The 21956-nt window shown below is 48.3% G+C and overlaps 1 protein-coding gene across 1 annotated transcript in view; it reads left to right on the forward strand.

Annotated features, from left to right (window-relative positions):
* The window catches only part of LOC310800786 (sodium/hydrogen exchanger 9-like), a gene marked incomplete at both ends in the record, with an annotated part of 134028 nt that overhangs the window by 44079 nt on the left and 67993 nt on the right, over positions 1-21956 (forward strand). The window contains 4 exons of the mRNA XM_083663346.1: positions 2175-2280; positions 12447-12535; positions 13918-14028; positions 19405-19516. Coding sequence (XP_083519472.1) covers positions 2175-2280; positions 12447-12535; positions 13918-14028; positions 19405-19516 — 418 coding nt within the window. The remainder of the gene's footprint in view (positions 1-2174; positions 2281-12446; positions 12536-13917; positions 14029-19404; positions 19517-21956) is intronic.

The following is a 21956-nucleotide window of genomic DNA, read 5'->3' on the forward strand; positions in this document are numbered from 1 at the left end:
TCACGGATGAACGGATTAGATTTTGGTGGTCAAAGGTCAAAGTTCAAGCTCACTGTGACCTCACGACCACCCATTTCATGCTCATTAATGTGATATCTCAGGAACGCCTTGACGGAATTTCTTATTTGACCAGTGTGTGTGACATCATGACCAGTCAGTGTGTGTGACATCATGACCAGTCAGTGTGTGTGACATCATGACCAGTCAGTGTGTGTGACATCATGACCAGTCAGTGTGTGTGACATCATGACCAGTCATTGTGTGCGACATCATGACCAGTCAGTGTGTGTGACATCATGACCAGTCAGTGTGTGTGACATCATGACCAGTCATTGTGTGTGACATCATGACCAGTCAGTGTGTGTGACATCATGACCAGTCAGTGTGTGTGACATCATGACCAGTCATTGTGTGCGACATCATGACCAGTCAGTGTGTGTGACATCATGACCAGTCATTGTGTGTGACATCATGACCAGTCATTGTGTGTGACATCATGACCAGTCATTGTGTGTGACATCATGACCAGTCAGTGTGTGTGACATCATGACCAGTCATTGTGTGCGACATCATGACCAGTCATTGTGTGTGACATCATGACCAGTCAGTGTGTGTGACATCATGACCAGTCATTGTGTGTGACATCATGACCAGTCATTGTGTGTGACATCATGACCAGTCAGTGTGTGTGACATCATGACCAGTCATTGTGTGCGACATCATGACCAGTCAGTGTGTGTGACATCATGACCAGTCATTGTGTGTGGCATCATGCAAAACTTCTAGTTGATATAAAACAAGACAGTCTAATTAGGCTTGGGAATGTGATGTCCATTTTCTGAGAGCCACCCACTGTCGCCATTTTACCTGCTGTAACACAGTGTCTGCTCTGGTGTTTTCTTTGCGTTCGAGTAATTTATTTGCGTTTGCTTCCTTTTATTGGCGGGTGGGGCAGACAAGTTGTGTGAAAGGCTGCAATAATGGGTCTCACGGTGGAGAGGGGGTGGAGTTTGAACACAGGGCAAAATACCAGCTGGTAGCGTCCTCGTGTAGCCAATATTATGAATGAGTTACGGTTGAAAATCAAGCAATATGGTGGAAAACAATCCCAACATGCAATGCGCAATCTTGCATTGCATTCTATTCTGGGATTGATTTGCATTGCATTCTGGGATTGATTCCCAAGCCTAATAACACCTCCCTGTGCAAACTTTAGTTGATCATAATGTCTTGAATGGCCTGCATGTCTTCACTCACTGATGACATCTCTGATGACATTCCTCACTAGTCACTGATGACATCACTGATGACATCACAATTGCTCGAGTGACATCACTGATAACCTCATCATCACTGGTGACACCACCACTTACATCACAATCGCTCGAGTATGACTATGACATCATCAGTGATTTATGTTTTATGCTTCTAATATATTGCTTTACTAATGTTTTTTAAAGGTGGTCTGATGGTTTACAACGGTGCTTTCTCCAAAGAGGATGCAGTACAGTCTCTGCACTTTATGTACTGTGTAGCCTATCCAAGAACCAGTAGGTTACTCCCCGTGGCTTAGTGAGCAGCACAGCTGCTTAGCAGTGTTTTTCTGCATCAGAGGTTGCGTTAGACTTTCTCGTCTGTCATTTTGACAGGCAGGGTCATACAAATTCTGTCATAATCTATTATTACAGTGTTAAAATGACACAGACAGCCTTCCGATTTTCTGTCATTGTTTAAACAAGTGCAGATTCACAATAGCTGCGACCAGATAGGCGGTGTCAGTCAGAGTGTGACATCATCCACCCCATTGTGATATCATCCACTCCATTGTGATGTCATCCACTCCATTGTGATGTCATCCACTCCATTGTGATGTCATCCACTCCATTGACATTGATTTTGTGGACCGACCAACCAGCCAACCAACTGAGTGACTTATAGAGCTGCACCATGACTGGTCATAGCTAAAAAATAGGTTTTATAAATGCATAAAGTTATGTAAAATAAATGAATATTTAATGTATCCATATTTCCATGTGTCCATATTTGTGAGTGTGAGTGTGTGTGTGCGTGTGTGCATGCGCGCATGCGTGTGTGCCTGCACAGTGGTCAGCCACAACATGTCCTGTGTGTTGCCAGCATTACATACTGTTATCAAACTTTAACCCACCTCCCACCTCACCAAATTCACTGGGCTGTGTGAGCGCCCCCTGCTGGAGACATCACTCTTCTTCCTGCTGTCCTGGAGCAGCTTTCTATCGGCTGAAGCCAGCGGCCTTTCAGGTGAGGGATTTATGCATTATATTTAAGTGTGTGTGTGTGTGTGTGTGTGTGTGTGTGTGTGTGTGTGTGTGTGTGTGTGTGCTTGCGTGCGTGTGTGCGTGCGCGCGTGTGTGTGCGTGCGCGTGTGTGTGTGTGTGTGTCCAGGTCAGTGCTCTGTGGGGGCAGGGAGGTCAGACAGAGTAGATATCATGTTACTGAACCACTGCACTGAGCGTTCCCCCCCGGGCGTCCTCTCACCGCTGCGTGCACTGACTCGCTCGCTGCTTCTCCACAGTATCACCATCACAGGCAGCTGTTTGAATGGCGAGCTCACCATCTGCACCATTCCCTGCTCTAACACGCACAGATATGTTCTTCTCGTCCTCCTTCAGCCCACACCTCCAGTACACACACACACACACACACACACACACACACACACACACACACCACCTTACCCTCTGAGAGTCCTTGGCATTATGGCGAGTAAATAGTATAGAGATGAAGCCATCTCCTCAGTCTACAGGGAACGACACGTAACAATCGCCTCCCAATCTCAACCCCCATAACTCATTTTAAAGCAGCGCCCGCCCGCCTCCCCAGTCTAAGCCTGTTGGCTCCTATAGTTTTGAGATGGGACCACAGATAGCAACCATTTATAATAGCACTCCTGCCCTCCCCGTTATCCTAGGTCTCCTGCAAAGTCAAGACATGTGCAGCTCTCATGTAATATGGATGTAACATGAACTGATTTACCACTGCCATGCATTCTCATTCTGGAATATCTGTGCAGTCCCTCGAGAAAGTGTTTCTTTTTTTAATTATGATAAATGCTCCATTATGTTGGTTGATTTTCCACTTAGACTGTTTCTTTGTATCTGAAACATTGGCTGTTTTGTGTTTGGAAAACAACAATTACTCGGCTCAGTTGGCTGGAGTTGTGATCAGTTTAGCAGTTCTTTGTGGACTGGAGTTGTAATGTAGTTGTGAAACAGAGATGTAGTGTACAGATGCATGCATTAGTCACTAATGCATGCATCTGCCCTGAATATGTCAAAGGTATTAAACTCATCCAGTGGTGTTGTACAGCTCGCATCCTCCTTGGCAGAGCGCCCTCTGGCCTGTGGAGGAGGAAAAGACTATTTTAATGAAATAGCTTGACCTTTGTCTATTGGACCCCGGTGCCCAGTCTATAAAATACACCACACTAAATGCTGCCAGTTGTGGGAGGTAAACCACCGCACAACCTACAGTAGGGCAGAGATATTACTCCGTATTATCCACCAGTATAGAGCCTTGTAAAGTTCTGATGTCAGACCTGTAGTGTTATGACATTTTCTCATTTTGATGCTGCTACATTTCAAAACAAAAACAAATCACATTACAGTGATAGTGTCGTACAAAACTGCACGCTACAAAACGAATCTACGGATCGCCACTCCTTTCCATGGTTCATTCTGGATGAAGCAGTAGCTCATACGGAGGGATCCAGGAAGTGATGCGAGTCCTCCCTGGTGCCCTTTGGTAATGGAGGCTCTCTCTGTCTGTGCTAATTGCTGGAGTTTAGCGAGGGTGTGCCTAATGACCCTGAGCCTCACAGGGAGCCCTGGCATCATTAATCTTATGCCCCTCACACGCGCTCATTATGGGATGCATCTCATCTGTTGCCGAGTGCCCAGGTGTCTGCCCCTGTGTGGTAGAGCCTCTACTGTAGGTGGATGGTGCATGATGTGTCACCTCTGTCACCGTTATGTAAAGCGAGGAGGCCATTGTTGCCCTAAACCAAATGGAACTCAAATGAGATGTGCTGTGCCGGCATGCTCCATTAGACTTTGCCCAACAGTGCTGGGAAGGACATGGTGAACAGGGATTAGCAGAGCTCGCACAGTGAGGTACAGGTCAGTGTCCGAGTGTGAGGCAGGACTAGAGAGTGTCAGGCAGGACTAGAGAGTGTGAGGCAGGACTAGAGAGTGTCAGGCAGGACTAGAGAGTGTGAGGCAGGACTAGAGAGTGTCAGGCAGGACTAGAGAGTGTGAGGCAGGACTAGAGAGTGTGAGGCAGGACTAGAGAGTGTCAGGCAGGACTAGAGAGTGTGAGGCAGGACTAGAGAGTGTGAGGCAGGACTAGAGAGTGTCAGGCAGGACTAGAGAGTGTGAGGCAGGACTAGAGAGTGTGAGGCAGGACTAGAGAGTGTGAGGCAGGACTAGAGAGTGTCAGGCAGGACTAGAGAGTGTCAGGCAGGACTAGAGAGTGTCAGGCAGGACTAGAGAGTGTCAGGCAGGACTAGAGAGTGTGAGGCAGGACTAGAGAGTGTGAGGCAGGACTAGAGAGTGTCAGGCAGGACTAGAGAGTGTCAGGCAGGACTAGAGAGTGTGAGGCAGGACTAGAGAGTGTGAGGCAGGACTAGAGAGTGTCAGGCAGGACTAGAGAGTGTGAGGCAGGACTAGAGAGTGTGAGGCAGGACTAGAGAGTGTCAGGCAGGACTAGAGAGTGTGAGGCAGGACTAGAGAGTGTGAGGCAGGACTAGAGAGTGTCAGGCAGGACTAGAGAGTGTCAGGCAGGACTAGAGAGTGTGAGGCAGGACTAGAGAGTGTGAGGCAGGACTAGAGAGTGTCAGGCAGGACTAGAGAGTGTCAGGCAGGACTAGAGAGTGTGAGGCAGGGCTAGAGAGTGTCAGGCAGGACTAGAGAGTGTCAGGCAGGACTAGAGAGTGTCAGGCAGGACTAGAGAGTGTCAGGCAGGACTAGAGAGTGTCAGGCAGGACTAGACAGTGTCAGGCAGGACTAGAGAGTGTGAGGCAGGACTAGAGAGTGTGAGGCAGGACTAGAGAGTGTCAGGCAGGACTAGAGAGTGTCCGGCAGGACTAGAGAGTGTCAGGCAGGACTAGAGAGTGTGAGGCAGGACTAGAGAGTGTCAGGCAGGACTAGAGAGTGTCAGGCAGGACTAGAGAGTGTGAGGCAGGACTAGAGAGTGTCAGGCAGGCCTAGAGAGTGTCAGGCAGGACTAGAGAATGTGAGGCAGGACTAGAGAATGTGAGGCAGGACTAGAGAGTGTCAGGCAGGACTAGAGAGTGTGAGGCAGGACTAGAGAGTGTCAGGCAGGACTAGAGAGTGTCAGGCAGGACTAGAGAATGTGAGGCAGGACTAGAGAATGTGAGGCAGGACTAGAGAGTGTCAGGCAGGACTAGAGAGTGTGAGGCAGGACTAGAGAGTGTGAGGCAGGACTAAAGAGTGTGAGGCAGGACTAGAGAGTGTCAGGCAGGACTAGAGAGTGTCAGGCAGGACTAGAGAGTGTCAGGCAGGACTAGAGAGTGTGAGGCAGGACTAGAGAGTGTGAGGCAGGACTAGAGAGTGTGAGGCAGGACTAGAGAGTGTGAGGCAGTACTAGAGAGTGTGAGGCAGGACTAGAGAGTGCCAGGCAGGACTAGAGAGTGTGAGGCAGGACTAGAGAGTGTGAGGCAGGACTAAAGAGTGTGAGGCAGGACTAGAGAGTGTCAGGCAGGACTAGAGAGTGTCAGGCAGGACTAGAGAGTGTGAGGCAGGACTAGAGAGTGTGAGGCAGGACTAGAGAGTGTGAGGCAGGACTAGAGAGTGTGAGGCAGTACTAGAGAGTGTGAGGCAGGACTAGAGAGTGTGAGGCAGGACTAGAGAGTGTGAGGCAGGACTAAAGAGTGTCAGGCAGGACTAGAGAGTGTGAGGCAGGACTAGAGAGTGTGAGGCAGGACTAGAGAGTGTGAGGCAGGACTAGAGAGTGTGAGGCAGGACTAGAGAGTGTGAGGCAGGCAGGACTAGAGAGTGTGAGGCAGGACTAGAGAGTGTCAGGCAGGACTAGAGAGTGTGAGGCAGGACTAGAGAGTGTCAGGCAGGACTAGAGAGTGTCAGGCAGGACTAGAGAGTGTGCGGCAGGACTAGAGAGTGTCAGGCAGGACTAGAGAGTGTCAGGCAGGACTAGAGAGTGTGAGGCAGGACTAGAGAGTGTCAGGCAGGACTAGAGAGTGTCAGGCAGGACTAGAGAGTGTGAGGCAGGACTAGAGAGTGTCAGGCAGGACTAGAGAGTGTCAGGCAGGACTAGAGAGTGTGAGGCAGGACTAGAGAGTGTCAGGCAGGACTAGAGAGTGTGAGGCAGGAATAGAGAGTGTGAGGCAGGACTAGAGAGTGTGAGGCAGGACGAGAGAGTGTCAGGCAGGACTAGAGAGTGTCAGGCAGGACTAGAGAGTGTGAGGCAGGACTAGAAAGTGTGAGGCAGGACTAGAGAGTGTCAGGCAGGACTAGAGAGTGTGAGGCAGGACTAGAGAGTGTGAGGCAGGACTAGAGAGTGTCAGGCAGGACTAGGGAGTGTGAGGCAGGACTAGAGAGTGTCAGGCAGGACTAGAGAGTGTCAGGCAGGACTAGAGAGTGTCAGGCAGGACTAGAGAGTGTGAGGCAGGACTAGAGAGTGTCAGGCAGGACTAGAGAGTGTCAGGCAGGACTAGAGAGTGTGAGGCAGGACTAGAGAGTGTGAGGCAGGACTAGAGAGTGTCAGGCAGGACTAGAGAGTGTGAGGCAGGACTAGAGAGTGTGAGGCAGGACTAGAGAGTGAGGCAGGACTAAAGAGTGTCAGGCAGGACTAGAGAGTGTGAGGCAGGACTAGAGAGTGTCAGGCAGGACTAGAGAGTGTCAGGCAGGACTAGAGAGTGTCAGGCAGGACTAGAGAGTGTCAGGCAGGACTAGAGAGTGTGAGGCAGGACTAGAGAGTGTCAGGCAGGACTAGAGAGTGTGAGGCAGGACTAGAGAGTGTGAGGCAGGACTAGAGAGTGTGAGGCAGGACTAAAGAGTGTCAGGCAGGACTAGAGAGTGTGAGGCAGGACTAGAGAGTGTCAGGCAGGACTAGAGAGTGTGAGGCAGGACTAGAGAGTGTCAGGCAGGACTAGAGAGTGTGAGGCAGGACTAGAGAGTGTCAGGCAGGACTAGAGAGTGTCAGGCAGGACTAGAGAGTGTCAGGCAGGACTAGAGAGTGTGAGGCAGGACTAGAGAGTGTGAGGCAGGACTAGAGAGTGTCAGGCAGGACTAGAGAGTGTCAGGCAGGACTAGAGAGTGTCAGGCAGGACTAGAGAGTGTAATGGACTGGCTGTAAGGAAGTGCTATCTTTTCTCTGCTGCTGTATTATTAGGCCACTACTGCCTTTGTCCTCTACCCGTTGCTGCCCATGATAGTCATTCCACATTTTTTCTAAGAAGAGCATCTTCTGTGATTCTTTTGTCAGAGGAGAGGGAGCGAAGATGTGAAATTGAATTTCTGCAACAAACCGAGCGTGTCCTCCTGTGAGGCAGCGACCCGCCTTTCACACTGTGTGTTTCAAATTCCAGCTCCCTGGTCCAACCACCCCCCTCTTTAGCAGCAGGGCCCTAAGCAGGTCCAGCCAGCCTCCTCTTTAGCAGCAGGGCCCTAAGCAGGTCCAACCAGCCTCCTCTTTAGCAGCAGGGCCCTAAGCAGGTCCAACCAGCCCCCTCTTTAGCAGCAGGGCCCTAAGCAGGTCCAACCAGCCTCCTCTTTAGCAGCAGGGCCCTAAGCAGGTCCAACCAGCCCCCTCTTTAGCAGCAGGGCCCTAAGCAGGTCCAACCAGCCTCCTCTTTAGCAGCAGGGCCCTAAGCAGCTAGGTCCAACCAGCCTCCTCTTTAGCAGCAGGGCCCTAAGCAGGTCCAGCCAGCCTCCTCTTTAGCAGCAGGGCCCTAAGCAGGTCCAACCAGCCTCCTCTTTAGCAGCAGGGCCCTAAGCAGCTAGGTCCAACCAGCCCCCTCTTTAGCAGCAGGGCCCTAAGCAGGTCCAACCAGCCTCCTCTTTAGCAGCAGGGTCCTAACCCGGTCCAGCCAGCCTCCTCTTTAGCAGCAGGGTCCTAACCCGGTCCAGCCAGCCTCCTCTTTAGCAGCAGGGCCCTAAGCAGGTCCAACCAGCCTCCTCTTTAGCAGCAGGGCCCTAAGCAGGTCCAACCAGCCTCCTCTTTAGCAGCAGGGCCCTAAGCAGGTCCAGCCAGCCTCCTCTTTAGCAGCAGGGCCCTAAGCAGGTCCAGCCAGCCTCCTCTTTAGCAGCAGGGTCCTAACCCGGTCCAGCCAGCCTCCTCTTTAGCAGCAGGGCCCTAAGCAGGTCCAACCAGCCTCCTCTTTAGCAGCAGGGCCCTAAGCAGGTCCAACCAGCCTCCTCTTTAGCAGCAGGGCCCTAAGCAGGTCCAACCAGCCTCCTCTTTAGCAGCAGGGCCCTAAGCAGGTCCAGCCAGCCTCCTCTTTAGCAGCAGGGCCCTAAGCAGGTCCAGCCAGCCTCCTCTTTAGCAGCAGGGCCCTAAGCAGGTCCAGCCAGCCTCCTCTTTAGCAGCAGGGCCCTAAGCAGGTCCAACCAGCCTCCTCTTTAGCAGCAGGGCCCTAAGCAGGTCCAGCCAGCCTCCTCTTTAGCAGCAGGGCCCTAAGCAGGTCCAACCAGCCTCCTCTTTAGCAGCAGGGCCCTAAGCAGGTCCAACCAGCCTCCTCTTTAGCAGCAGGGCCCTACGCAGGTCCAACCAGCCTCCTCTTTAGCAGCAGGGCCCTAAGCAGGTCCAACCAGCCCCCTCTTTAGCAGCAGGGCCCTAAGCAGGTCCAACCAGCCTCCTCTTTAGCAGCAGGGCCCTAAGCAGCTAGGTCCAACCAGCCCCCTCTTTAGCAGCAGGGCCCTAAGCAGGTCCAACCAGCCTCCTCTTTAGCAGCAGGGCCCTAAGCAGCTAGGTCCAACCAGCCTCCTCTTTAGCAGCAGGGCCCTAAGCAGGTCCAACCAGCCTCCTCTTTAGCAGCAGGGCCCTAAGCAGGTCCAGCCAGCCTCCTCTTTAGCAGCAGGGTCCTAACCCGGTCCAGCCAGCCTCCTCTTTAGCAGCAGGGCCCTAAGCAGGTCCAACCAGCCTCCTCTTTAGCAGCAGGGCCCTAAGCAGGTCCAACCAGCCTCCTCTTTAGCAGCAGGGCCCTAAGCAGGGCCCTAAGCAGGTCCAACCAGCCTCCTCTTTAGCAGCAGGGCCCTAAGCAGGTCCAGCCAGCCTCCTCTTTAGCAGCAGGGCCCTAAGCAGGTCCAGCCAGCCTCCTCTTTAGCAGCAGGGCCCTAAGCAGGTCCAACCAGCCTCCTCTTTAGCAGCAGGGCCCTAAGCAGGTCCAACCAGCCTCCTCTTTAGCAGCAGGGCCCTAAGCAGGTCCAACCAGCCTCCTCTTTAGCAGCAGGGCCCTAAGCAGGTCCAACCAGCCTCCTCTTTAGCAGCAGGGTCCTAACCCGGTCCAGCCAGCCTCCTCTTTAGCAGCAGGGCCCTAAGCAGGTCCAGCCAGCCTCCTCTTTAGCAGCAGGGCCCTAAGCAGGTCCAACCAGCCTCCTCTTTAGCAGCAGGGCCCTAAGCAGGTCCAACCAGCCTCCTCTTTAGCAGCAGGGCCCTAAGCAGGTCCAGCCAGCCTCCTCTTTAGCAGCAGGGCCCTAAGCAGGTCCAACCAGCCTCCTCTTTAGCAGCAGGGCCCTAAGCAGGTCCAGCCAGCCTCCTCTTTAGCAGCAGGGCCCTAAGCAGGTCCAACCAGCCTCCTCTTTAGCAGCAGGGCCCTAAGCAGGTCCAACCAGCCCCCTCTTTAGCAGCAGGGCCCTAAGCAGGTCCAACCAGCCCCCTCTTTAGCAGCAGGGCCCTAAGCAGGTCCAACCAGCCCCCTCTTTAGCAGCAGGGCCCTAAGCAGGTCCAGCCAGCCTCCTCTTTAGCAGCAGGGCCCTAAGCAGGTCCAACCAGCCCCCTCTTTAGCAGCAGGGCCCTAAGCAGGTCCAGCCAGCCTCCTCTTTAGCAGCAGGGCCCTAAGCAGGTCCAACCAGTCTCCTCTTTAGCAGCAGGGCCCTAAGCAGGTCCAACCAGCCTCCTCTTTAGCAGCAGGGCCCTAAGAAGGTCCAACCAGCCCCCTCTTTAGCAGCAGGGCCCTAAACACTCCCTCCACCCACATTTGCTATTTTCTGCTCTCCTACTGCTGGCACTCTGTCTTGTAATGATATCATTCCTTAGCATTTACCATTTCCAGATCTCCATGTCTTTGGAGTGGGAATGGAAGTGAAGTCTTTGGCTGTAGAAAGGCCAGGATACTTGAACTGGGTTGGACGGCACATTTTGACTGAGCTGTTTGTACAGCTGGACTAGACTGGAAGCAGGATACTGGGTGGACACAGGGTGTATTACAGGGTTTCTGAATGATCTATTGTCATGTACTTTATAATCTACAGTGAACAGATAACTTTTGCTAGGATTATTTCGTTTGTGCCTTTTAGGACAACAGGCAATGAATGCAATTTCAGGTGAAATTAAAATATTCAGTCTCAATGTTTTGTTAATATTTCTTATATTGCAGCAGCATTGTTTCCGCGTTTAATTTGATAATCGTTTTTTGAACTAAACCGTAAGTAATTATAAGTAATTGCAAGTCTCAACCTTAGACAACTTGCCTTGTGAACTATCCCTTTCTCAAAGACTCCCTTTGATTGTAAAATCTTCTGGGTCGACCCATACAGCCTGACAAAGAATCCTTTCAGAACTCATTTTTCGAAGATGGATATTGTGAACGTGAGAAGCTCTGCGGTCCAAAGCCCTGTGCCTCAACCACAACAACCCCCCACACACAGCCAGCTTCATTACGTAATGTGTGCATATAAAGGCTTTCACTCACTCACTCACTAATCAGACACAGGACTGCATTTACCACTCCCTCCCTCCCTTGTCTACAGAACACTGCTCTGTATGGGCAGTCTTGAGAACATTAGGGGTTCTTACTCTTGAAGTAAAGTGCTGTGTTTAGAATATTGCTCATGAAATAGTTGTGTTTTTGAAGGTAGAATCATCTACCAAAGTTTTTGTTTCAGAAATGTATAAACTATGATGTGATGTTGTGTGGTGTGGTGTGGTGTGGTGTGGTGTGGTGTGGTGTTGTGTTGTGTTGTGTTGTGTTGTGTTGTGTTGTGTTGTGTTGTGTTGTAAAATAGCAACGTTGCTATGTTACAATTTCACAAACAACAAACAATTATAGCATTTTTTAAACAGTTATGTTTCTGTATAAATCATTACAATATGCTCCCGTGAGGTGGGGATGTGTTTAGCTGCTGCCGGGCGGGGGTGCAAAACTCGGCATAACACCTGGGGCCGGTTGCACCAACTGGTCTTAACTATGCCTGGTCGTAACTCCTACGTCGGTCTTAGTTAAGACCATGGATTTACGCCTGTTGCACCAACACGGCTTACTCTGGTCTTAACTACGCTGGTCGTAGCAATGCGCGTTCATGTGAATTGTCGGGGAATGCCCTCTGATTGGCCCACATGTGCCTCGCGCCGTCACCCACTACTGTATGTGCGTCACTACACCCTCCCTCCTCCCACCCCCCTCCTCCTGTGGAAGCCCTGGGGGAAAATGGCGGCGGCGATTAGTGTCAGGGAGTCTGAATGAAATTGAATGTAACGTTCCCAATTCTATGTATTACATTCTAAAAAAGTAACGGCAACATTTGGGAAGGCTAAGCCACACAACTAGTTAGTTATAATCTAACGTCGTGCTTTCAAAGACGGCGAACTGGCGGTGTTACGACGATGACGGTCAAAAAGGTCTCCGCGGAGATCTCTGCTACGCCTCCTCCTGACGAGGCGTAGGAGTTACGCCTGGTCTTAGTGAAAATAAGGCTTAAGTCGTCTTGGTGCAACCGGCGTAGCTGTTAGGTCGTAAAGTTACGACCAACTTAGCTTAAGACCAGTGTAAGACCAGTTGGTGCAACCGGCCCCTGGAGACGTGTGCAAGGCGGTCTGCTATTGTTAAGGCACGCAAACAGGTGCGCAAGCGCAAATAGGGGATATCGCCTGTACCAAGATAGGGCCCAAGGACTCAGACTTGTTAATTGATGTTTTGTTTTTTTTTGTAATAGGCCCTAATAATTTGGCATAAGATATTGATAGCTATATTAATCCCATTACATTATTAATTGAATTTTGTGCAAGGGCAGGCACGTGTGTTTCCACCTACATGTGGATTCACGCTCATGTTTAGTAACTCAGGTAATGGGGACTCAACTCAGACTCGATTCGGACTCTTCTTTGGTGACTCGGACTCTAACACTGGGGACTCGAGATTCGACTCGGACTCGACATTATACTGATGTGACTACAACACTGGCTGTGCTTACACACTTCTTCATCTCTCCCAGGTATCGTGGCAGTGCTGTTTTGTGGGTTAAGCCAGGCAAGATACACAATCCACAACCTGTCTTCTGAGTCCAAGACCAGGACCAAGCAGGTATGGCTTGTGGTCTGGAAGCACATGTTTTTAACATGTTGTTCTACCTGTGTTTTCAAACAATCTGTTTCGTCCGCTCACTCTGTTCAAGTGTGCTTGTTGATGTTTGTGCAAGCGATCATTCATTGCCATTAGTGTAAGTCCAGTGGGTGTGTGTGTGTGTGTGTGTGTGTGTGTGTGTGTGTGTGTGTGTGTGTGTGTGTGTGTGTGTGTGGGGGGGGGGGGGAGGCCAGGCTCCAGCTCTCTCACAGATGGAGGCCAGCACACTGTCATCCTGTTCCGGCAAGCTTCAAAGAGGAGCAAATAAATCACAAGCACATTGCATACACTCATCTATGCATTTATTATTCATTATCAGTGCCACAGTGCAGCTCGCTGTGTATCACAAAAAGCCTGTTCAAAGAAAGTATGTAGTGCAGTTGAAGCTTTTGCCTATAAAGTGGATGGGCTGTGCAGTTGTCAATGCACGTGGATGGTGCAGTATGTTTGCTTAGCAGAATACCTTTATCTACATTTGTATGATTTATCCATGCAGCTGCAGCTCAAAGGAAAAGACAAACTGATTATTGTGAGCAGACACCAGTTGAATAACTAGCAGGAGAAACATTTTTCTCTGTGGCATCTTGTCCTTGTGATAGGAGATGCTTGAGGGAGAAGGATTGGATAGCTTTTTACCAAAGCATGCTGCCAAAGGTGGTTGAAATGGCAGAAATAATAATGAATGATCACATTACATAATACATTCAACAGAAGTATATAGATTAATATTTTATTACCGTGTATTTATGTACAAATGCTTCATTAACATAATTAAAATTCTAGTTTTATCTACAGTAAATTACATCAGAGGTCCCTATGGTCGTTATGGTAATGGCCTGTGACTTCAGGGGGTGAGATGATGAGGACGGTCAGTTGGCACTGCCATAGTTGCAGGCACTATGGACATTATGGGCAGCCACTATCCTCGGTGCTATCAACCAGAAAGAGAGATATCCCTCCAGGAGTCCAAATATCTATTGTGCACTGCCCCGCATGGAACAAGCTATTATCTGTTTTTCAGACTGCAGAAAGCTACTCTTCTCATTCACTATATATATATGTCTGTGCTGTACGTACGTGACCTAAACAGCTTATTTCAAATGAAAAGCCTTCACAAGAGAATGATGACAAAAACATGTCTGGCCTCACTAAATGCAACCATGCAATTACAGCCTTGAGCTACACGTTTGAAATTGCTACCTCAAGTGATCAGAGAATCACATCAGCACTGGATTTGTTGTGTTTGTACCATTCTAAGCCTGTTTACTCAATTCAGATACAATCATTCGCCCTCACCCGCTGTCTGATATATGACCTTCTCTTTCCCTTTTATACTCATACAGCTCTTTGAATTCTTCAGCTTCCTGGGGGAGATTTTCATCTTCAGCTACATGGGATTTGTATTGGTGACGTTTCCACATGTCTTCAAAGCCCTATTCATAGTTGGGGCGTTTGTATCCTTTTCCTGATACATGATGGCACATCCCGCTCAGACCCAGTGAATAATTATAAATCCTCTCTTGTCTTGTCTTGTCTTGTCTTGTCTTGTCTTGTCTTGTCTTGTCTTGTCTTGTCTTGTCTTCTCCTCTGTGCTTGTACTGTGTATCCCAGTCGAGGAGTCCAAACAAATTAGTTTGCATAATTGTTATCTGCACAATCGTCTGTTGCTTGTTTGGAATGATTCTCCTGTTGTCTCTCGTGCTTCTCTGCTGCAGTGCAGAGATTTCCCCAGTCCTTTAAGAAACCGTCAGAACTTAAACTGTCCAGGTTTGATCCAGTGAGCTCTGCAAATGCCATCGCAGCAGTCCCCCGTGATCACCATCTCAGCAGATTCAGATGCTGCAGTGCAGGCTAGGACCAAGGCCTATGAAACAGAAATGTAATAAATAGGCCCTTAATTATTGTTACTGCTGCTTGTTTTCTGTTCTCTGGCAATTAAGGCTCCATGGAATAAAGATGTTTGCCAGTTTGAATTAAGCTAGTACTTTAATTTGTAGTGGATTAATTGCTGCATCCCTGTTGTGGCTGAGGATTAAATCTTATTATTAGTTCTAGGAACTCCAGTGAAATAACTACCTGCTGTACACAATGTTCTCCCACACCAAGCAAAATCCACCCGAAAACAATTTATCACAGTTAGAAAACAACTTCTGGTGATGTCGTTTGCAAGTCTAGACCCATTTTATTGGCTGTGTTTTTTTCTTTCTTTCTTCCTTATCCACGGATAACTAGCCAAACATTGACAATGTGACGTCATGTCAATATATTTCCAGTGCAACCACTGCAGCTATCTAAAACATCAATAATAAATGTCAGGTTTTGATGTCATCCCCTCAGAAAACAAGAACTTCTTTCTAGACTCACCTTTTGCACTGATGCTCAACAATCATACAGGGAGAAATCCATCGTAGAAGAGGCAGAGAGATCTTTCCACCAAGTATAGCCTCAACAGACCACAATGCAATGCAGCCACAGGATATATGTTGCATAAGGGATGCGACTCTCACTTTTTTCCAACTGGAAAAACTCTTGCTCTATTGCTTTTACTATTACTATATCTATTGTTCTAATGTCCTATGTGTATAACCCACGAAGGACTGTGCACATTCTCTGAGGGGTGTCAAAAGGCAAGAAGTAGACAAGGCAGGTTGAGGGAAAGTAAGTAGACCAAAAGAGTTACATAAAAAGATAAAAAATAAGTCCTGGAATGCAATGATTACAGAATGATGATATACTGTATAAGATGAGTATCCAAAGGTGGATTTTCCCTTTGATGAGTCGTTTATCACAAAGCCATCAGCTCCCTTAATGATAGCATCACATGTTAGGTTATCATAACAGATTGTCTGACTTTCACAGCTGTTGTCATATCAGTCAGCTCTAGCTTAGCTTTCCATGGGGAGCCGGTGGTGGTAATGAACTGTTGGCTACCCATCTCTCTATTGCCCTTGCGTGGGAGCTGGCATAACCACAGTGTGTGCCTGAGGATAGACTCCAGTGGCCTCACTCGAAGGAGCTGGTCTTTCACAGTCCAGTGCCCAGATGGTCAGCAATTATTATTACAATCCATCTTCCACTATAGGGTCAAAGGAGCCAGAGAAAGAGTCGACTGAGTGGATTCTCTTTCCGACGCTGTTATGTTCAGTGTGAAGGGCTGCCAGCGAGGAAAACATTTGACTTGAGCCCACAAACCTGTTTAACTGTCTCCTCATTGTGCTCCCCACAACAAAAGCTGAGTGGGGAAGGAGCTGGCTAACTACACCTACTGGAAGCAGACCGGTATGTACAAACACGGAAAAATGGAGGTTGAAATAAAAGCGTCTATAAAAATGGAATAACCCTCGTTATTTAATTCCGTTAATCGCTCTTTGGTTACGCAGTAGATTTTTAATCGCCCTCGCTTGCAGCTTTTGCCAGTGACAATGGGGATGGGCTTTATTGGAAATGAGGCTGAGTATGAAAGTGCTTAATTACCTCCATTCAAATAGCTCAGGGGTCGTTGATAAAGATAAATGACTGTTTTTGGGAGCAGGATATTGCTTTTGAAAATCCATAGGGTGCATGTGTTGTAATATTGACTGCAGGGTGTGAGGGAGCTGTTTTAGTAATAGCCCTGCCAGACGCAGGTCCCCTGCCTAATATATTGGCCCCTTTTTTATTCCAGGCATCGTATTTGGACTTACTGTAGAATAGCTAAAATCAGATTGAAAATCCCCTTCCCCCATGATGCTAAAGCTCGGAAACCTCTCTGCATACTGTAGATGACGTTGATGCACTGAATTCCAAAAAGTTAGAGGAATCACACAGTAACTACACATATGATAACTTTAACCTGTAGGTGTCACGTGTGTCCAGGGCGGTGGCTCTTTCCCTACTTACTAACCTCTCCCAACTGCTGCCTGGGACACTCAGCATTCTGTTCTAACTGCTGCCCGGGACACTCAGCATTCTTCTGCCTGGGACACTTAGCATTCTGCTGCCTGGGACACTTAGCATTCTGCTGCCTGGGACACTTAGCATTCTGCTGCCTGGGACACTTAGCATTCTGCTGCCTGGGACACTTAACATTCTGCTGCCTGGGACACTTAACATTCTGCTGCCTGGGACACTTAGCATTCTGCTGCCTGGGACACTTAGCATTCTGCTGCCCATGACACTTAGCATTCTGCTGCCTGGGACACTTAGCATTCTGCTGCCCATGACACTTAGCATTCTGCTGCCTGGGACACTTAGCATTCTGCCGCCCAGGACATTTAGCATTCTGCTGCCTGGGACACTTAGCATTCTGCTGCCTGGGACACTTAGCATTCTGCTGCCCAGGACACTTAGCATTCTGCTGCCTGGGACACTTAGCATTCTGCCGCCCAGGACATTTAGCATTCTGCTGCCTGGGACATTTAGCATTCTGCTGCCTGGGACACTTAGCATTCTGCTGCCTGGGACACTTAGCATTCTGCCGCCCAGGACATTTAGCATTCTGCTGCCTGGGACATTTAGCATTCTGCTGCCTGGGACACTTAGCATTCTGCTGCCCAGGACACTTAGCATTCTGCTGCCTGGGACACTTAGCATTCTGCTGCCCAGGACACTTAGCATTCTGCTGCCTGGGACACTTAGCATTCTGCTGCCCAGGACATTTAGCATTCTGCTGCCTGGGACACTTAGCATTCTGCTGCCCAGGACACTTAGCATTCTGCTGCCCAGGACACTTAGCATTCTGCTGCCTGGGACACTTAGCATTCTGCTGCCCAGGACACTTAGCATTCTGCTGCCTGGGACACTTAGCATTCTGCTGCCCAGGACATTTAGCATTCTGCTGCCTGGGACACTTAGCATTCTGCTGCCCAGGACACTTAGCATTCTGCTGCCTGGGACACTTAGCAGTCTGCCGCACAGGACACTTAGCATTCTGCTGCCTGGGACACTTAGCATTCTGCTGCCCAGGACATTTAGCATTCTGCTGCCTGGGACACTTAGCATTCTGCTGCCCAGGACACTTAGCATTCTGCTGCCTGGGACATTTAGCAGTCTGCCGCCCGGGACACTTAGCATTCTGCTGCCTGGGACATTTAGCATTCGGCCACGCGGGACACTTAGCATTCTGCCCCGCAGGACACTTAGCATTCTGCTGCCCAGGACACTTAGCATTCTGCTGCCTGGGACATTTAGCAGTCTGCCGCCCGGGACACTTAGCATTCTGCTGCCTGGGACATTTAGCATTCGGCCACGCGGGACACTTAGCATTCTGCCGCCCGGGACACTTAGCATTCTGCCGCCTGGGACATTTAGCAGTCTGCCGCCCGGGACACTTAGCATTCTGCTGCCCGGGACATTTAGCATTCTGCCATGCGGGACACTTAGCATTCTGCTGCCTGGGACATTTAGCAGTCTGTCGCGCGGGACACTTAGCATTCTGCCGCCTGGGACACTTAGCATTCTGCCGCGCGGGACACTTAGCATTCTGCCGCCCGGGACACTTAGCATTCTGCCGCGCGGGACACTTAGCACTCTGCCACCCAGGACACTTAGCATTGTGCCGCCCGGGACACTTAGCACTCTGCCACCCGGGACACTTAGCATTCTGCTGCCTGGCACACTTAGCATTCTGCTGCCTGGGATGCAAGATTTCCCCCCCACTATAGACCATGCCCCAAACTCATTTGATTGGTTGCCACAACTGATTCTTCCTGAAAATGTGCGGCAAGTAAATTTTTCTTGGTTAAGATTAGGGTTAGGGGGTGAAAGATGTTCAGATCAGGTAGTGCTAGGGCTTGTGGTTGTGGGTAAGGTGCTTGCCTTACAGACTGGGGTTTGATTCCCGGTAAACCACACACTTTTTTTTCTAATTTTCCCCCATTTTCTCCCCAATTGTACTTGGCCAATTTTCCCCTATGGTCGCTGCTCCACCCTCTCTGCTGATCTGGCCAGAGCTGTAGACTAGAACCATGCTTCCCCCGACACATGCACAGTTGCCAGCCGCTTCTTTTCATCTGACAGCGGGGAGCTTCACCGGCAGGACGTGGCACGTGGGAGGATCACGCTATTCCCACCACTTCTCTTCCACCCTGACCAGGCACCCCAACCGACCAGAGGAGGCGCTAGTGCAGCGACCAGGACACATACCTCGATCCGGCTTCCCACTGCCTCTACCGCTACACTACCCGGAGGCCAAACGACACACATTCTTAACAAGCATTTTTCTTATTTTAAAACATTAGGATTAGACAAGTACAACAATTTGGTTCGGGTTAGGGTATGGTGGTCGTGGTTAAATAAGAAAACCCTAACCCTAATCTTAACCACATATTTTTTTCATGTTTTCAGGAAGAAGCAGTTGCGGCGACCAATCAAATGAGCTCAGGGGGTGGTCATCCCAGACCCATAGTGGGGGGAGGGGGAAATCTCGCACCCGGGACACTTAGCATTCTGCTGCCCGGCACACTTAGCATTCTGCTGCCTGGGACACTTAGCATTCTGTTCCATCCTATGTGAAACATCAAAGTGTGTGTGGAGGGCAGACAGGCACAGCTGCCTGGGAGAGCCTGATTGGCTTCATGCATTGGCATGGTGCCACACCGCTGTGTCTGCATCCTAAACGGAGGATATTCACAGATTATTTTGTGTGTGTGTGTGTGTGTGTGTGTGTGTGTGTGTGTGTGTGTGTGTGTGTGTGTGTGTGTGTGCACGCGCGTGTGTGTGTGCTTGTATGTGAATATCCATGTGAATGTCCATTGGTGTATTCATGAGTGCATGTGCATAGCCATGTGACTGTTTCTTAATCATTAATTCATTAACTTAATATTTTCCCTAACCTGCATGCATGCATACAGCTCGCTATGTTCATATCAAGAGCGTGCAACATCTACCCTTTGTCTTTCCTTCTAAATCTGGGCCGCACAACTAAGATACCTCGCACCATCCAACACTTCATGATGTTTGCAGGTAAGATCAGCATTAACAAAGATGCCATAACCACATATATTTGGTAGATATTACTATTTTATGACATTAGCGCTGAAAGAAACATGAAAGTTGGTCATATGGCTATAGCTAATTTACTTCACTCAGCTAATTTACCTCACTATAGCTAATTTACCTCATATGGCTATAGCTATTTTACCTCACTATTTTACCTCACTAATTTACCTTACTGCATATCTCTCTTGAAGTCATTTTTAAAGCATCTTGCTTCCTTAATATGATGCATTTCCTGTTGAAACAGGATATTGGAGCGAGAAATAACATAGGGAGGGATCATTCAAAAATCTAAACCAATAGAACATCAGTTATTATGGAGAGACGGGCAGTTTTATTTGATGAGACTTTAAGAAGGATGTTTGTGCCCAAAAGGAGCCAATGCTGGTGTCAACATGAACATCAGAGGACCTGTGCATTGGGAAATTGTCACTCAGCCTGACAAGCGTGGTAAAGCCATGCTAATGTAACACAATGCAGTCTTTAGCTTGCTAGCTAGCCTGACTAATGTTACTGGCATACTGTACAGTAGGAAGTGAGCAAAACCCAATTGCGCAAAACGTCAATATTTTCCAGAATTCAAGTCAAATAGGACTGCAAATTGTAACAAAAGGGTTCTGCCTTTTGGTGGGTGTGAGTTGGCTTATCTGTCACATGTTAAGTGTTGCTATGTAAATTATTTTATTTACACAGTATTTTGTCAGTAGCCTCTTGTAGGTAAGCCACAAAATGTATGTCCTACAATACGTTTTTACTAGGCCCACTGAGGGCTGACAGGGTGATTTGACACACTGCATCCTTGACCCTCAAACAGAGGAGGATGAGGGAATAACTTTTGTTACTCAAAAAAGTAATATATTACTCATTACTTGTTACTCTTTTCAAAAGTAATATTACTTATTACTCCATGCTAACAGTAATTTTGTTACACTACTTGTTATATTACCTTTCTGTTACACCCCACAAAATTGGTAAAATTGGTAAAAAGCGCAGCTAAGGCTTCAAACTATGTTGTTTGTTTCTACAGCCTATTGCTGCGTTCAAGTGGGCTCATGTTTACCATGAATACGACATAAATCCACTTGAACGGCCCCCTCATGTGGTATTCACGACTTGGTATGTGGAATCTTTCTGAAAGCTTCGAAGCTCACGACCTGTGACGTGTCTTGTGACGTTGTCACAAAATGGCGGACGCCATGGACGTTGATGGAAAGTAAATATATTCACATTTTAGCTGTATAGAGCTTTTCATAGTCATTTTATAATAAGTCTGAGGAATATGTTGATATTCTCAACAGTCTCATCTTGTTTCCTCTGTCATTATGCCCTTGCATTCCCTGCATTAACGTAGTAGGCGGATTGCTAGCTAGTGGTAGCTAAATTGTTAGCCTCGGTGGCTTCTAGTTCACGTCATGACTTCCGGTCCCGTATTCACGGTAAACACGAGCCGTCTTGAATGCAACATATGAATGAATGCATAAAAGCTACATGCTTGATGAAGAGCACACCTGGCTCAAAGACGAGACATAATCTATTAAACAGTTTCTGTTTTTAATAACTCTGTAAAATCTGCCACGGGCAAACTGGTAGACCCAAACAAAATTTTGGCAAGACTAAAAAGAGTCTGGTAAAACTGGCAGTACTCACAGATAAAGCTTCAAAAACCTTTAAGTTGCACTGACTTAAGTTAAGTCAAAGAACAGATGCATTTCAGCCTGTGGCTTTCCTCAGACTATAGAGAGCCAAAGTGAACATCGTTCCCTGCTTCAGCACTGTACCAGAGATTTTCATCTGCCATTTATTTTTCCATAGACATTTCGTAAAATGCTTATAAAATAGTTTTACTCGTTCAAACCAAACGGTTCAGATATATTTAGAAACAGGAGAGACCACATAACATTTCACTCGGCCCAAAACGTTAAAAAAAATTGCAGATTTAAAGAAAATATTTTTTCGATGTTGTTGTTGTTGTTTTTGGTCCGAGTGAAATGTTCTATGATCTCTCCTGATTCTAAATATAGCTGAAACGTTTGGTTTGACCAAGTAAAACAATTTTTTATAAGCATGTTATGAAATGTCTATGGGAAAATAAATGTCTGATGAAAATCTCTGGTACAGTGCTGAAGCAGGAAGTGACGTTCACTTTGGCTCTCTATTGGGCTAGCACCCGATGTTTTTTTTAGGCTGAGTTGAGCACGCCATTTCTTCTGACTTGAAAGACTCAAAAGAGGCCAACACATGCCAACGCATTCTCTATACGCAATGTACATCTTTGCATAACAAGTTTGCAGAGATGGGGACTTGAGTCCCTGTTTTGATGACTTGCGACTTAATTGACTTGACAAAAAATAAATTACTTGAGACTTGACTTGGACTTGGAAGTTAAAGACTCGTGATTTGACTTGAC

The sequence above is a fragment of the Poromitra crassiceps genome, assembly GCF_964638095.1.
Source record: "Poromitra crassiceps genome assembly, chromosome: 2".
NCBI lineage: Eukaryota > Metazoa > Chordata > Actinopteri > Beryciformes > Melamphaidae > Poromitra > Poromitra crassiceps.